Source organism: Dasypus novemcinctus, chromosome 3 (assembly GCF_030445035.2).
Source record: "Dasypus novemcinctus isolate mDasNov1 chromosome 3, mDasNov1.1.hap2, whole genome shotgun sequence".
Lineage (NCBI taxonomy): Eukaryota > Metazoa > Chordata > Mammalia > Cingulata > Dasypodidae > Dasypus > Dasypus novemcinctus.
In genome coordinates this window covers 41,040,145-41,057,080 of record NC_080675.1, presented here as the reverse complement: position 1 = coordinate 41,057,080, position 16,936 = coordinate 41,040,145, and the positions used below count along the sequence as shown (strand labels likewise).

General features: G+C 55.0%; 1 protein-coding gene across 3 annotated transcripts in view; it reads right to left on the bottom strand.

Moving 5' to 3' along the window:
• The window catches only part of ACTN1 (actinin alpha 1), a 95,037-nt gene extending 79,241 nt beyond the window's left edge, over positions 1 to 15,796 (bottom strand). For all 3 annotated transcript variants that reach the window (XM_004477315.5, XM_004477316.5, XM_004477317.4), the window contains exon 1: positions 15,404 to 15,796. In XM_004477315.5, coding sequence (XP_004477372.2) covers positions 15,404 to 15,508 — 105 coding nt within the window. In that variant the 5' untranslated portion in view covers positions 15,509 to 15,796. The remainder of the gene's footprint in view (positions 1 to 15,403) is intronic.
• Positions 15,797 to 16,936: the final 1,140 nt, after the last annotated feature.

Below are 16,936 nucleotides of genomic sequence, written 5' to 3'. Positions count from 1 at the left end.
GGAAATAACAGAAAAGTCACAGTCTCGCTCAAGACCGTCACAGTAGACTGCAAAATCTGGTCCTAATTCTCCACCTTGGCCTAAATCTACACCCTTCGCTAGAGTAACTTAGTGCTCTCCACTAATCTGGGAAATGGCTAAAAATGCAAATTCCTAGGCCCCACCCCAGACCTCAGGGACCAGTGTCTGTTCTAACCAGCCCTCCAGGGAATTCTGATACGCTCAAATTTGGCCACCAGTGCTCTAATCCACAAACCACTCTCTCACACTGCCCAGCCCTTCTGGGCACTGGGACTCTGGGATGAGGTTGGCATAGCCTCTAGGATCCTTGGATAACAGACCTCTTATTAGGTAGGGGTCCCCAGGAGACCCCACAAATGCCTTCAATCCTCAGGTCACTCATAGATAAGCGAAATCCATGGAGAAGCCTCCAGATGTCCTTAGAGCCAAGTTTCACAACACTGCCCAAAGAAAGTGTTTCTGAGGGCTTCCAAAAGGCAGCAAAACAGACCTGGCCTTTCCACTTCTCCCTCCAGCCCATCCTCTAGCCGAGGTGCTAAGTGAGCAAGGCGATGGCTGGGTGGCAGAGAGCCAGGAAAGCAGGCAGGGCCAAGGAAGACAGAACTGTGATACCTCTGGCTGTCCCTGGCCTGGGAGTGGGCCCCCGGCTGGGAAGGACTTGGCCCCCCACCTCTGGACTCTTCCAAACCTCTATGTGCAGCCCAAGCCACATCTGGAAACAGAGCACAGCCTTTTGTCTTTTAGAGTGCGAATACTTCCCAATGCTCCGAGATGCCACTGTGATGCAGAAAATACAAATTCTCATTTAGAAATATTCCCAAATCCACAGTGGCTTTTTCTCATTACATATTTGCTTCACCAAGGGGTAATAAAAGCACAAATGCTACCCTGGGAGGGGAAAAAAGAGCAAAGCTGAGTGGGGTTCCAGACTCTCATGAGCCCAGGATAAGAGGGCACAGGCAAGGAGGAAGGTGCCCAAACCACATGGGGGGAGAAAATAACAGGTAGAGACTGACTTGTCCTGTCCTTCATCAGACATAAGCACGTCTTTGAACTCAAGATGGGACTCGGAGCAGCAGGTGTAACACAAGGAAGGCGACCATGGAGGCAGGAAGCCAGGGGTCTAGTTCCACCTCCCACCTGCAAGGAGCTGCGTCACCTCCTCAAGTCTTCTAGGGCCTCGGCCCTCTCACCCGTGGAGTGGGGTGCTGCGCTCCCAAGGCCATACCCGTGGCTCCAGGTACAGGATGGTGTGAGCAACAGGGCCCCTGCACTGGGAATGATCTCAATTTTATTTAAAATTGTAAAACAGGCACAAAACATTGATAATCACAGGTGCAGGAATGGTATGAACATATGCTCAGGGATTGGGGAGAAGCATGCAGGGGCCACAACGCTAGGTATCATGTATTATTTTCTTAAAAACCTGAAGCCAACAGAGTTGCTGGGAAATTTTAGAAACAAAGGCTGTGACCACCTGAGTCTTTCAGGCCTGAACAAGTTAATTTCCAAGCACCGTTCGAATTTCCTCCTAGCAAACAGTCTTAAGAATATCGTGAAGGTTTAATAAATTAATATCTGTAAAACACTTAGAAATGTGCCTGACCCACGGCGCAGGGTCTACTCAGTTCGTGCCGGAGGATGGGGAAGAATGGCTGTTCAGCTCCCTTATTCCCAGACACATTCCCTGGGCCAGGAAGGGGAGCCCAAGCTGGGCCTTCTCCTGAACGAGCAGCTCCCTGGAGCGCCACTGAACTGAGACCCCAATGTGGCATTCCCTAATTTTTTTTAAGATTTATTTTATTTATTTCTCCCCCTTCACCCCGCCCCAGTTGTCTTTCTCTGTGTCCATTTGCTGTGTGTTCTTGTTTTTGTCCACTTCTGTTGTTGTCAGTGGCACCGGGAATCTGTGTCTCTTTTGGTTGCGTCATCTTGCTGAATCAGCTCTCCGTGCGCGCCGCGCCATTCTTGGGCAGGCAGCACTTTTTTTCACGCTGGGCGGCTCTCCTTACAGGGCGCACTCCTTGCGCGTGGGGCTCCCCTACGCGGGGACACCCCTGCGTGGCACGGCACGCCTTGCGCACATCAGCACTGCGCATGGGCCAGCTGCACACGGGTCAAGGAGGCCCGGTGTTTGAACCTTGGACCTCCCATGTGGTAGGCGAACGCCCTAACTACTGGGCCAAGTCTACTTCCCTCCTTAATTTTTTTAAAAGAGCTAGTTACATACAACGAATCTCTAAAATTATCATTGCTTAACAACAAAAAAGATAGGTGGTCGCTGGGGCTAATATTTGGGAAAATATCCACATTTTTAGAAGGGGCCTCAGGGATTCATGCAGGTGAAAGTAACTCCAAGCAGTCCCAGCCACCAGCGTCCCAGACGAAAGGCAGGAAGCCGGGGCCTGGCCCCACTCCCCCTCCTCTGGGAGAGCAGGCTTCCTGAGCCGCCGCCTCCTCCATCTCCCAGCTCTCAGGGCCAAGTCTGGAAAAGCACTCTGGGTTCCTGGAAAGAAAGGCCCTTCCGAAATATCGGGAACTCCACTGGAAAGTGCCATTATATATCATCTGGAGGATGTTTGAAAGAGAACCGCGCCCCTGCCCAAGCCAAGGCAGCAGCCAAAACCAACAGAGGGGCTTCTCAGACCCAGAGACGCACGCAGGCAGCGAAGGACAGGCACACAGAGCCACGCGCACACAGGGGCCTGGGCAGGCACAAAGCAGCAGGGCCAGCAGGGCCAGAGCTGCTTTTCGAGGACCCAGGTCCTCTAACTGTGGGGGTGCAGGGATCCTATTCTTGATGTTGAGATTTGACTTAGGAAAAGTAAAAGCTCCAATTCTCCATCCATCCCCAAACCACAAGCTGCTATGCGTGGACATCCTCACCATCAGACAGAAGGAGAAGAGAGAGATTTTAACACACATCCCCTCCCACCCACATCCAAAGTTTGGTGCCTCTCTTCCAAGATGTAAAGCTGGGTTCCATCAGGAGACCTGCCTGAGAGCAGCCGCCCACCTTGAAATTCCCTCCCATCATGTTACTGCACCTACAGATGACTTGAAAATAGAGCTCAGCTCAGCACCACTCCATTTGACTCCCATCAGTTATAATCAGCTTTGCAGATGGCTTTTAAAAAACAAACCTTTGGGACCATAAAAAGGCTCCCCTACAAGCCCTGGCCTGGCCTCAGATCACAGGCTCCTGCTCCCAAGATTGCTTTTCCGTCCTGAGCTGAACCTTTTAAGGCCCTTGATTCAGACCCTTAGCCCAGCAGGTTCAACATGCGGGTCAGGAAAGGGTCTTGTCCTCAGCGCTGTTCTCTGGCTCAAAAGCTCCCCCACCCCACAGCGCTGAGAGCCAAACCCAGGGACCCCAACCCAAGGCCCCAAACTTGACCTCACAAACTTTCTTAACAGTCTCAATGGCTTACACAACAGCCTCAACCTTTGTGGGTTTCATGTGCCCAGGCTTTTAAAATCAAAATAAACATGGAGTCGCTGCTACCTGGCTTAAAAGCCTGTCTGTGGAGCAGGTGGAACTCAGTGGTTGAGCTCCTTCTTCCCATGTACAAGGCCCCAGGTTCAAACCCCAGTACCTCCTAAAAAAAAAAAAAAAAAAACCTGTCTGGCTCCTGGGTGACCCCACAAAGAGAGAATCTCCAAAGGACAGGAGTAGGTGAAACTGGAAGAAGAGATACTGCAGAGGGGAGAAGGGGCCTGCTGAATTCTGAAATAGGGGAGATTGCTCCCCAAAAGCTGGAGTCAGCCTTAGGAAAGCCCAGATGGGACAACTGAGGTTTCCAGGTTCAGGGGACCTGAGTTTACTCCTGAATTTATACCTTCTGAAATGTAGAAAAATACAACTACCATGCTTTACTACCTTTTTTTTTTTTTTTAAAGATTTATTTTTTAAATTTATTTCTCTCCCCTTCCTGCGCCTCCCAGTTGTCTGCTCTCCTGTGTCCATTCGCTGCACTCTCCTCTGTGACCGCTCCCATCCTTATCAGCAGCACAGGGAATCTGTGTTTCTTTTGTTGCATCATCTTGTTGTGTCAGCTCTCCCTGTATGCGGCACCATTCTTGGGCAGCTGCACTTTCTCTCACGCTGGGCGGCTTTCCTTGCACATGGGGCTCACCTACACGGGGGACACCCCTGCGTGGCACGGCACTCCTTGAGTGCATCAGCACTACGCATGGGCCAGCTCCACACAGGTCAAGGAGGCCCAGGGTTTGAACCTTGGACCTCCCATGATAGGCGGATACCTTATCCATTGGGCCAAGTCCACTTCCCTCTACTACTTTTTATCTATCTATCTATCTATGTATCTATCTATGTATCTATCTATGTATCTATCTATCTATCTATCTATCTATCTATCTATTTTTTTTTAGGAGGTACCAGGGATCAACCTCAGAACCTCATACATGGGAAGCAGGAGCTCAACCACTTGAACTACACCTGCTCCCCTCTACTACCTTCCCCCACTCAGATGACTTTCTCATCTGTTTGCTCGTTGTTGTTTTTTTCGTTTGTTGTCTGTGCTCTGTCTGCTCACTGTTTTTGCTCAAAGTCTTCTCATTGTTTTTTGCTCATTGTCTGTTTTTTCTTTAGGAGGCACTGGAACTGAACCTGAGACCTATGTGGGAGGTGGGTGCTCAACTGCCTGAGCCACATCCACTTCCTCTACCTTTTAATGAAGAAAAGTAACTTTGGAAAGGCTCGTACCCATCCCCTAGCCTCACAAACCTTCCAGTCAAAGACCTGGGTTCAAAATCAGTGCCCCTACATTCAGGCTGCAAGGGAGACCCCAGGAAAGTCACCTAACCTTTCTGAGCCTTTCTTTCCTCATCCGTAAAATGGGAATAAGACCTACCTCACAAGTTTGTCATGATTAATGGAGAGAAAACAATAGAGAAAATGAAAATGTCGAAAACCAAAACAAAACATGATGCATACAGTGAGTACTTCTATATACCATCCTGAATTGTTCTCTTATGAAATTCATTTATATAAGCCTTGTTTCCCAATTAAGACTAAACTCCTTAATAGCTACAGTACAGGGATGTATCTGTACTTCTGATTAAGAGCCAAGTTCCGAGGTCATCTGTTTGGATTCATTCACAACCTGGCTTCCTAGCTGGTCAATCTTGGGCAGGATACATAACTTCTCTGAGCCTCATTCTCCCTATCCGTAACACAAGAAAAAAATAGCGCCTTCCTCAAAGGGATGTTTGACAGATTGAGGTGATCTAAACCATTCAGCCTTTGATCAGTATGAGCTCTTATTCTTTCTATTTATTTGTGGAACATTCTTAATGAATACCAGTTGGCTAATAACTGGATGTAAAACAGATGATTCTCCTTTCCAGCCTCCCTCTTCTCTTCCCCTCCCAGGAGGCACACAGTGTTTACCTGTACCCCGGTATCTCAAGTTGTGATATGCTTTGAACCAAAAGGAGGGGCACCAGCACCTTCATTCCGGGCCCTTCCTCACGAGGTTGGGCTGCAGCTATTTTACATCTCTGAGCTCAGGCTCTTCATCTGGAGAGCGTGATCATCCCACATACCTTGTAAGGCTGTTGTGACCATTAAATGAGGCCACCAAAAGAACATGTCTAGCACACAGTTCATGGGCAAGAGGGGTTGCTCTACATCCCCCAGCCCCCGCCAGACCCTGTGGGTGATAGGCCTGGAGAGAACCCCACTCTCTCTTTTAGAAGAATGGATCCCAGCCCCGGAAGTGGCCCGCTGTATGCCGCCAAGGACCAAGCAGGCCGTTTCCAGGGTAACAGCATCCTCTGCATCTACGCCCGATTTCCATCCTCTTTATTCTCTCCTGCCTCTGTAGTGGGCTAAGTCACCTTTCTCCACCATTGCTAGGCAACCTCCAAGAACGGTGCAGCTGCCTCCCGGGGAGGGCCCCCGGCCGTGCCTCAGGCCTGGTGACAGGCAGCCCTCCTCGGGCCCCCACCGTGAACCCTGGGATGGCAGAGGGGACGCTGGTGAGACGCCGTCCCAGGTCAACAGTGTGTACAGGCACAGATCCACCGGGAATTTCCCCAAGGCCTCAGACCTGGGTAACCCACCAAGCCCACCTCCTCCTCCCCAGCCCACCACCTCCTCCCTGCCCCGCTCTTCTGTTTGCCTGTGCTTATCTGGGATCTATTCTTGGGCAGTTTCCAAGAAAAGGGCCACATCGTGCATCACACTGTCCACAAAAGCTGAAGTTCTTGATTGTGCTCCTCTTGTAGGAGCCACTCACCATGAACCCAGACCCCTGGCCACAGCGTAGCCCTTGAGCAAGACAGGCAAGGTGACACACAAATCAGAGAAAGAGGCTCAGGGAGGTAAAGACCATCGGAAACGCCCGTCAGAGGGTCTACCCCTGGGAGGTGGGATGACAGGCAATCCTTTATATTATTTAATATTTTCTGGGGTGTTTTTTCTTAACGGAGATATTCACATAGCATAAAATTCACCCTTTCAAATTGTGCCAGCCAGTAGGTTTTCCGATACTCACAAGGTTGTGCAACCACCATTGCTCTAATCCGGGAACATTCACATCTGCCGGTGATTTTGTTTTGTATATGTTTGTCTTTGGTTAAATGTTCCTAGATAGGCAAGTATTTGTTATGTAAGCAGCTGAGCAAACTGGTAAGGAGTGGAAACTCTGGAGCCAGACTGCCGGGCCCTGGAGCCCCAGCTCCACCCCAGGGTGGCTGAGTGATGGGCGCAGAGCTATTTAACTGCTACCCTAAAACGGTAATGACGTACCCACCTCACAGGGGCAGATGTTTTGAATGGCTGGGGAGCACTTAGGACAGTGCCTGACACTTAGTACGGATGCAGAAAGGACCAGCAGCTCCATTATTGTGAGAAAAAGAAATTGAAAAAAAAAAACAAATCCATTCCCTGCCCCTCCCGCCCCCGATCTGAGCATGCGTCTGCCCGGGCTGCCTTGGTTTTCGCTCATTCTTCTGGGAGGAAACTGGATCTGAACTATGCCCTGCCCACCCTTGGACAACCAATGGGGCTGGGGGCAGGGGGCAGGGTGGGGCCAAGCTTTAGGGCCTGCTGACACACCACTAGCCCAGACTCAAGGCGCTGACCAGATCCTGGCAGATTCCCCTCCCCTCCCCGCCAGGAGATGCCAGGAGGAAGCAGCAGGTGAAGCAGGGAAGAGCAGGCCTGACCATCCCTCCCCAGCAGAGCAGGAAGGATTCCAGGGAGCCTGGACTTGCCACTCGGCCTGGGCTCAAGGGGGAGGTCTGTGGCCGAGGTTTGCTGGGTCTCCTGCCCCCTGCCCCATACTCCCGAGGCTCCTTGCTCTGGTGAGGGCCAAGTCTGGACTAAACAGAACTGAGCAGGTCTCGGCAGATGTGGAAACAGAACCCTGGGCTGAACTATGAGTTGAACCGGGGCTGATCCAGTCCAACCAGGGCTAAGGAGCCAGGAGAAGGGGGTTTCCTCTGCCTGCGGCTTCTCAGCCATGACCTCTCTGGGGAGCCCCGTCTGTAGACTAGAGCTGCCCAAACCCTCTCTGCCTGGTGGGCTCCACGACACTTCCAGTATCCTTGGTGAGCAAATCAGCCTAGCTCCGGGATGGTCCTGTGCTCCCAGCAATCCTCGTCCAGGATCCTCGGCCCCAGGGCTCTTCCTGCAGAGATGTGGCCCACTGACCACACTCAAGGGGAGATATGAGCAGGACTGGTGGGAAGGGGCCCCGATTCACCAGCCCCCTAGCTCCAGGCATCGGTCCAGGAGACTGCCCTCCTCGAGTGGGTTACACACTGTGGGCAGCTGGGGCAGGTGAACCTGCTGGGCTGATCCCAACGGCACCTGTATAGAGGGATGGGGCTTGAGAGCTGACCTGTGACCTGTAGAGACAGCCCCACTTAGCCTTCTTCCCGGAAGGATGAGAGGCCAGCTCCGGGAAGGGGAGAAACAAAGTGAAAGAAGAACCATGGGAGGGGGTGTTCCGGCCCCAGCAGCTTGCAGGCCTGAGCGGGCCCCGGCCCTGTGCAGGTTGCCCTTGCAGCCCTGCTCTGCCCTACAAGGCTTCTCCCTCCCTGCCCTTTCTACTCTCCTGCCTCTCCCCGTCTCTGCCCTGCTCTCTTTATAAACACAACCCAACTGCCAAGGAAAGGTGAGGCTTCCCAGCAGAACCTTCTTCAAATCTGTATGTCCTCTAAGGTCCAACTCAAATTCCACCACCTTGTTGCCTTCCCCATTACTGCACACTGTGTCTGTCTCAGCCACACCACTGCTCAGTACTGACATGGCTTGGTATGACGCGGAGTCATTCTGGTTCCTTCTCTGCCTAAACTGTGATTTCTGTGACTCCAACCAGTCGAGCATCTGACACTTAAGAGGCATCCAATTAACATTCACTGACTGACTCCACAAGGAGAAATGGTGAACATTCTTACACTGCTAGGACAGGGGAACAGAAACCTGGGCTCTTTCCTAGCGACACAGCAGCAGGAGCGTTTCTAGGTCCCTCCAGGGCTCCAGCTGCCCCTCCAGGTGCTCCAGAGCCACCAGAGGCACCAGGTCTTGTGTGAAAGGTCCTCAAACCAGGTTTATGGTTTGTGGCCAGTGGCCAGATGCCTTCCTCGAGAAGATGGGGGGGAGGGTAGGCAAAATCATCACCAGAAAGCCCCACCTACAGCACATCCACTTGGCTGGAGCCACCCCCCTCCAGGGCACACACACACACACACACACACACACACACACTCAGAAACACCCCACAAAGGGCCCACGACCACCAACAGCACTGCAGCCCTCCCCGAGCAGTCAGAGTCCCTCTCCTTTTAAAAAGGAGAGACCACGGATTTTGCAGGAGCCTGCTAGCGAGCCCCTTACTCCTACAAGCCCATCCCATCTCCAGGAGCCCCTGTGCAGCCCCTCCATGTCCCACTGTACCTTGAAACTGGAAAATCTGGTTTTCAGTGCTCTCCAGGCCTTCTCACACCTGTCTGTCCTCAGGCAGCCTTGGAGGCAGCCAGAAGCGGCCCCAGCCGACCTAGTCCAGGGCCAGAGGGCCTGCGCTGGGTGGCAGCACCCATCCATCTCTCCTCCAGGCTTTGCCAGTCACTTCCCCAGCCAAAGTGGCACCTGCTCTCAGCTTACACACACGGAATAGGCTTTAGAAAGGAAGGAGGCTGCACCAGGTCCTTGAGTCAAGTAGGACCAGGTAAGCTGCTGGAAGGGATGGGCGGGGCCCAAAGAATGCCCTGGGCTATTTAACAGTGGGGTCTGAAGACCAATCTCACTCTCCTCTAGAGAAAATTCCTATTTTGTGGTAATTTTACATATACTCTAACACCTTAACAAGGCTTTTAAGCCCTTTGACATCCATCCTACCACCCTGGAAGTAGGAGAAGGACAGGCAAGGGGTCTTTAGCCCCACCCCACAGTGAGGGGAACTGAGAAATCAGAGGTCAAGTGACTCAGAATGAGCTGCAGCAGACCTCAGGGTCAGAGGTCAAAGACAACAAAACCCCACTAGATCCCTATCCAACCTCAGCTCCTTCAAAGATGGGTTCATAAAACATGCCTAGTCTCAAAGTGCACTTGGTAAAGGCCATGGAAACTCTGGCTGCTCAAAATAGCTAACCTTTATTGAGCACTCACTATATGCTAAGTGCTCTGCCACCAAACCACCATACAATTTTATCAGGAAGGCACTATTACAATCCCATTTTCCATTAGCATCATCAGGCACAGAGCAGAGTCACTCAAAATCACATGCCCAGGGAAGAAGACTTGGCCCAGTGGTTAGGGCGTCCGTCTACCATATGGGAGGTCCGCGGTTCAAACCCCGGGCCTCCTTGACCCATGTGGAGCTGGCACATGCGCAGTGCTGATGTGCACAAGGAGTGCCCTGCCACGCAGGGGTGTCCCCCATGTAGGGGAGCCCCACGCACAAGGAGTGCGCCCCTTAAGGAGAGCCGCACAGCGTGAAACAAAGTGCAGCCTGCCCAGGAATGGTGCCGCACACAGGGAGAGCTGACACCACAAGATGACGCAACAAAAAGAAACACAGATTCCCGGTGCCGCTGATAAGGATATAAGCAGTCACTGAAGAACACACAGCGAATGGATACAGAGAGCAGACAACTGGGGGGGTGGGGGGGGGAGGGAAGGGGCGAGAAATAAAAAATTTTTTTTTAAAAAATCACACAGCCAGTAAAGGGGGCGGCCAAGACAGGAACCCAGAGGGTGCCCAGAGCAGGTCTACCTGCAGAAGTCTGAGCCACGGTACAGCCCCGGAACAAGATGGTTTACCTGGAGTGGAAAATATCTCAGCAATATTTCCTGACCACCACTAACAGGTTCTGACCCTGTGTCCGATGCCTGGGAGGGATTCAGCGGAGAACAGGACGGGCCGGGTCCTGGACCTGAAGGGACACCAGCATGGGTGAAGCAGGCAGGAGAGCAGAACGGTGAGGAGGATGGAGACTAGAGGCAAATCTCTCTTCTTTCAGGTTTTAGGCCCACCAGGCACACAAGCCCCTCACACCGGTGGGCGAGTGGTGGGCGAGTCCTGTCTGTGTGAAATGACCCAGCCCCACCCCGCCCGCCCGGGGAGCCCATATACAGCAGGCCCTCCCTGCCCTCTTGACCTTGGTTAGCTCCTGTGATGGTCTCCGTGTCCCGAAGAGTCTGCAAACAAGGAAGCCTGCGACCTGGCCCAATGTGGGTGCACTCAGGACCCTGTCCTTAATTACAGTCACCTCCGTTCACCAGCCAGCGCCGCCATCTGTTTCTTTTATTTTTTTAAGATTTACTTATTTTTATTTATTTCTCTCCCCTTCCCCCATCCCCCAATTGTCTGCTCTCTGTGTCCATTTGCTGTGTGTTCTTCTGTGACCAATTCTATCCTTATCAGCTGCAACAGGAATCTGTGTTTCTTTTTGTTGCGCCATCTTGTGTCAGCTCTCCGTGTGTGTGGCGCCATTCCTGAGCAGGCTGCACTTTCTTTTGCGCTGGGCGGCTCTCCTTATGGGGCGCACCCCTTGTGCGTGGGGCTCCCCTACGTGGGGGACACCCCTGCATGGCAGGGCACTCCTTGCGCGCATCAGCACTGTGCATGGGCCAGCTCCACATGGATCAGGAGGCCCGGGGTTTGAACCGCGGACCTCCCATGTGGTAGACGGTCACCCTATCCATTGGGCCAAGTCCACTTCCCAACCATCTGTTTCAATATCTGTTTCAAATAGCTCAACAAATATTGATTGATTATGCTCCTACATGCAAAAAGCCCCAGGGCCAGTGCCTGTGGGATACCCACTAAACCACGGTCTCCAGGTCTTGAAAGGGAAGAGAGAAAATAAAATTTAACAGCCGCCATCTGCAAAGCACTTATGAAATGCCATTTTATGTATCTTCTCATGTAAACCATGCAAGGTGGGCAGGAGCCCCTTTCAAACGAGGAAACTGAAGTCTCGGAGTAGTTAAGTAACTTGCCCAAGATCACAAGCCTCATAGTGTAGAGTCAGCTTTGTACTGCATTTATACAGATTTTGCGCTAATATTTTTTAGGGATGTAAATGATTCTGCCATCTTACAGTCTTGCTTAGTCTGAAACATTGTTATTCAATGAAACTTTTCATTTGCATTTGGAAAAAAAAAAGTGTACAGCCAGGATCCTCCTCAAGGTGACAAGCTCTCTCCAACACGCCAGGCCGGCTGACCGCCAGGATGCCCGGCACTGTAAAGGAGGCAGGGGCAAGTTCCCCCGGAGAATAAACTCAGGGCCACGGTCACCCTAGAAAGGTGAGCATTCAGACCCGCTGCCCAGGGAAAAGGCAGCTTCAGCGCTCAGCCTCAAAGGTCAGGAAGACTGTAGGAGCTGGAAAAGTACAGGAAACTCCTCCAATCCACGTGCTGTGTCATAAAACAACCGGAATTCTGGAAACATCAAGACCAGCCCCACGAATTCTGCACCACAACAAGCTTTGAGGAAGTAACAAGAAACGGTCAACCCCACCGGGTTTCTTGAGTCATACCTCCTGCTTGTCCGGACTTCTTCTACCTGCATCAAGCATTACTTTCACCAAGGAAGTACTTCCTACTAAGTCATTTCCTGTAGTAGCCCAAGGGCTCAGCAAGGCAGACAGGCGCCCCATTTACAGAAGAGCAAACCACGGAAGCACCATAGGAACAGGGACCTTGTCTGTCTCATTCAGTTCCTATTCCCAGCACCTAGAACTGGGCCTGGCCCACACACGAATGAATAAAAGGAACTCAGAAAAGGGAAATGGGGAAGTGGACTTGGCCCAGTGGTTAGGGCGTCCACCTACCACATGGGAGGTCCAAGGTTCAAACCCCCCGCCTCCTTGACCCGTGTGGAGCTGGCCCATGCGCAGTGCTGATCCGCACAGGGAGTGCCGTGCCACACAGGGGTGTCCCCCGCATAAGGGAGCCCCACGCTCAAGGAGTGCACCCCGTAAGGAGAGCCACCCAGCGCAAAAGAAAGTGCAGCCTGCCCAGGAATGGCGCTGCACACACGGAGAGCTGACACAAGACGACGCAACAAAAAGAAACACAGATTCCCAGTGCCACTGATAAGGATAGAAGGGGTCACAGAAGAACACACAGTGAATGGACACAGAGAGCAGTCAACTGGGGAGGGGGAAGGGGAGAAAAATTTAAAAATAAATAAATCTTTAAAAAAAAAGAAACGGGAAATGCCTTGTCCACAGTCTCCAAAATAGCTCACGATTGCTAAAAACGGGGTCTTGTGCCTCTTGCCCAAGAGGGCTCCGTATCTCACCGCGCCGGTCCTGCACGCTCTGCTCACTTCCATCCCAGCCTTCATCTGGAATGGGCAGCCTCTGTCCACTCATGGGCTGTGGTGCTTCCTACTCAACCCTGGCCTCCCGCGGCCAGCAGAGAAGGTGTCAAAAGCAACAAGTTACTGAACGCCTGATCCCCCACTTCCCCATAGCCGCACACCCCGCTGAGCACGGGGAAGGGCAGAAATGTTACAGATGAGGAAACCAAGGCCTACTCAAGGTTAACACAGGGAAACAGGGGCAAGAAAAACCACTTGGACCAGGCTCCCTGCCTTGAGCTCCTTCTGCCCTGTCCCCCTCCATCAACCCCACCAAAGCCGGTCTTGCCTCCAGGGATCCTCGCAGGCTCCAGAGGCCTGGCCCAGCCTTCCTGCACCCTCACCAATGCGGGGCAAGTGGGGGGAGCTGCCTATCACAACCACAGCTGCACCCCAGCCCCACCACAAGCCCCCTCTGTGCCCTTGACCTCTCCTCTCCACCTGTGTGCCTGGCTCATAGAGCTGCTGAGGGTATCAACTGGGACAATATAGATGACACGATTAAAACAGTGCCTGGCACACAGTAAGAGCTTAGCAGCTGCAAGCTCCAGGAGCTGTGGAGTTTGCCTGTTGAGAATCAAATACCCCAGCAACCCTGTTCCTATCTGGCTACCCAGAGGCTTATTCCCACCACCACCCAGGTCAGAATTTAGGAGTCTGTGTTTTCCTCCCAAATATATTGCGGCAAGTCCCACAATCCTTAAAGGGACCCAGTTCTCGGGCAGTTCGGGCGCCCCGCCTAGGCAAATACTAAATGCTCCTTTTCCATTCCCCAAGGAAGATCCCAGGATGTTCATCACCCACTCCCAGCCCACCTGTCCAATATAAAATCTATTCTCATGAACGCTTCATCATGGAAGGAGGGGGGGCGAAAGAGCCCCCTTGTCTTACACCCCATGGAAATCTCTACATTATCCACTCAACTCTCAGCTCCCCCAACACAGGAGCCAATGGCCCTGGGAATAAGCCAGGTGACTGGGGGCTGCTGACAGTCCCCCCAGCTCTCCCCCCGGGGGACCCACAGGAAGAGCTAGGGTTAGGCAACTTATTAAAAGAAGCAAGCCGAAAGCCAGGATGGCCAGGGGACCATCTGACACAGCTGCACAGAGCCCCAGGTCGCCCTACTTTGAGGAAGGGCTTTGTGAGTGTGTTTTAAATTACCTCTGCTTGTCTGATGAAGTGAGTAAAAGGGCGCCGTTTCAGGGCTTAGGATTCCTGAGTGAGCTAATACAGGATGCCTTCGGCTGAAAAAAAAAAAACTTCAGACAGCTCCCTAAACTCCCCCCCTTTCAAGTGTAAAAAAGGGAATGAATGTTACCATTTTTGGACATGAGCGTTCTCCCTCAAGCCCAGCCCTAACCGCACCATCCAGAGGGACGCGCCATCCTGTCCCCCCATTCCCAGATCAGATGGGGTAAGGGGGGGGAATGAAACGGGGAGGGACAGGATGGGGGAGACGGGAGGGGGTATTCAGGGTACGTGGCCGTCTGGGGCAAGGGCTCACCGCGCAGGCAGGAAGAGGCAGCAGGGTTGGGGCGGCCTCCCCCCACCCCCAAGTGGTTTTGACCTCTTCCGGCCACCGACCACTGTGCTCGAGTCCCATTGCCAACTCCGAGTCCAGCCCCCGTGGCGTCCAGCCCCCGTGGAGGGACGCGCGCCCGGCACAAGGCGCCTGCAACGCGGTTTGGTGGCCAGGCAGGGATCCCCAGTGACTGACCCCAAATCTTCCCGGGGACAGTCTCTTGTTCTGGAGCCCCTCGACTCAGATCAAACACCCAGGGAAGGGGTGGGGGGCGGGGGCGGGGGAGCAGGACGCAGACGCAAGCCCTTTAGCGGCTCGGGCTCGCAGCTAGCAAGCCACTGAGTTAAGCAATAAAACGGTTCGCAGCCCTGACCCCGCCCCCACAGGGCAGCTAGGGCACCGTGTGGCCCCCCGGGCTTTCCCCGTCCCAACCACACCCCAGCCAGTCCACCTCCAGGCAGACTCCGAGGCGGTCATCAATCCTTCCAGCGCCCGCTCTCCCCTCGGCCTGAGGGGTGGGGAGCAGAGTCCTGGACACCTTGCCCCCTCCAGGTACTGAGCCCAGGGAGGCCCAGAAAGAGCGCAGCCACCGCACGCCATATGGAGAGGCGGCCAGGGGGCGGGGAAGGGAAGAGAAAAATCGATCCGGGGCAAGCAGCCACCCGGGAGGGGGTGGGTCTCAGCCCCAGTCGCCTGCGCACTGCCCCCGCGCCCTGCCCTTGCGGGGTTGGGGCTGTAGGGAGCGGGAATGCCTGGATCCCGGTCCCCACGGAGACCTGCCCGCCAGCAGCCCCACCTCTCCGCGCTCGGACTCGGCTTTCGCGGGCTCTGGGGCAGCGGCTTTCCCCCTTCCGCCCGGTGCCTGTAACCCAACACCCCAACCTCACAGCGGCCGCGCATCCTCCGCCCCCGCGCGAGCGCTCCCCGAACCGGTTCCGAGCTCGGAGCCCGGAGCCCGGGGGGTTGAGCGGGCTGGGGCCGGGGACTGCTGCGGCGGGCGGGGTGGGTTACCGACCTTTCTCTGCTGCTTCTCCCAGGCCGGGTCCAGGAGCAGGTCTCGGTCCCAGTCCTCTTCCGGCTGCATGTAGTCGTTGTTTTGCTGGGGATCATAATGGTCCATGATGGTGCGCGCGTGCTAGGGGCTGGATTTCTTCCTCCACCTTCTCTCCGGGCGGCAGCGGCGGCTCCAGCGGCTGCCCCGGCGCGGGGAGGGGGTCGGGCTGGGCTGGCGGGGCCGGGCTAGCTCGCCTGCGCCCAGTTCCGCCGCGGCGCTGCTCGCGGAGGCTGCTGCAGGCGGCGGCGGCGGCTGGAGCTCGTGGACTGCCTGCCTCGGGGCCGGCGCTCGGACCTAAGCTCGGCGCACACTGAGCGAGGCGGACACCCTCGCGCTGCGGGAGCCGGGGCGGACGGGGGCGGGGGAAGGGGCAGGGCCCTTCCGAGGTTCTCCATTGGCCAGGCCGAGTTGCCCAAACTTCCCCCCATCGCCGCTCATTGGGAATTCCTGGCATCCGTCAGCCCGGCTGCGGCACATATAGGTGGACTTGGCGGCCCCCTCCCGGCGCGCGCTCCCCCGCCCACTCCCCGGGTTCCCACTCCCCCGCGGCTCATGTGACACCAGCTTAAGCTGAACGGCACTGAAGCCGGGGGATGCCTGGTGGAGCTCGGGGAGCGAGCGGCGGGCTCTGGAGCCCCCGGAGCCGTCGGGGACTGGACCGGTTCGCCGCTCGCGGGAAGGACCTGAACTCGGGCGCGCGGGCCTGATAGCGCTCCCACGCAAGCTCCAGGCCCCCGGGCGGGCAGGTGGTGGGGAAGGGACGCGAGAAAACCCGGAAAACATGTCCTTTTCTCTGGGGAGCCCTGGGTCCCGGCAGGTCGGCATCTAAGGAAAGGGGGCGGGGAGAGGACGGAATGGAAAGGAATGTCCTGGGAATTTCCTGGTGGCGCGCCGCCCGCCCCCACCCTCTCCCCGCCCTCTCCCGGCGGGACCCTGTCTACCGGCTTCTCCTCCCGGAGCGAGGTTTCTCGCCTGCGAACAGCGCTCTGGGCCACCGGACCTTCCCGCCTCGCCTTAGGGTCCTTTCCGGCCTGCCCTGGGGCTCAGGGGATCGCCCCGCCGTGGGACTTCCCGCAGGCGGCTGTGCCGCTCCGTTTCCCGGGGTCCCCTGCAGGACGGGCGGGGATCGGGCTACCCTGGCCAGGCCAGCATCCCGTCTCCCTCGCCACTCACCCGGGCAGCAGCCTGGAAACTGGGAGGGAGGACCCTGAGTAATCTGCCAACTCCGAGCCCCCCTGCCCGCCCCTCCACCCCACACGCACACCTGACAGATGGGGAAACTGAGGCTCATAAAAAAACTGAGCTCGAAAAGGGATTGGGCGCATCCTCAGGAGCCCATAACCCAACCCCATAACCTTAGGCCTGACGAACAAAGCTTTACTGTTACTGGAGGAGGCAGGAGGGAGAGACTGACCCAACACCTCTCCCTTGTGCTTTGTCCCTGCTCTCTGGGAAAGCGACCCGGGCTTCCTTCCTCAGGCTCTAAGAAGAGGG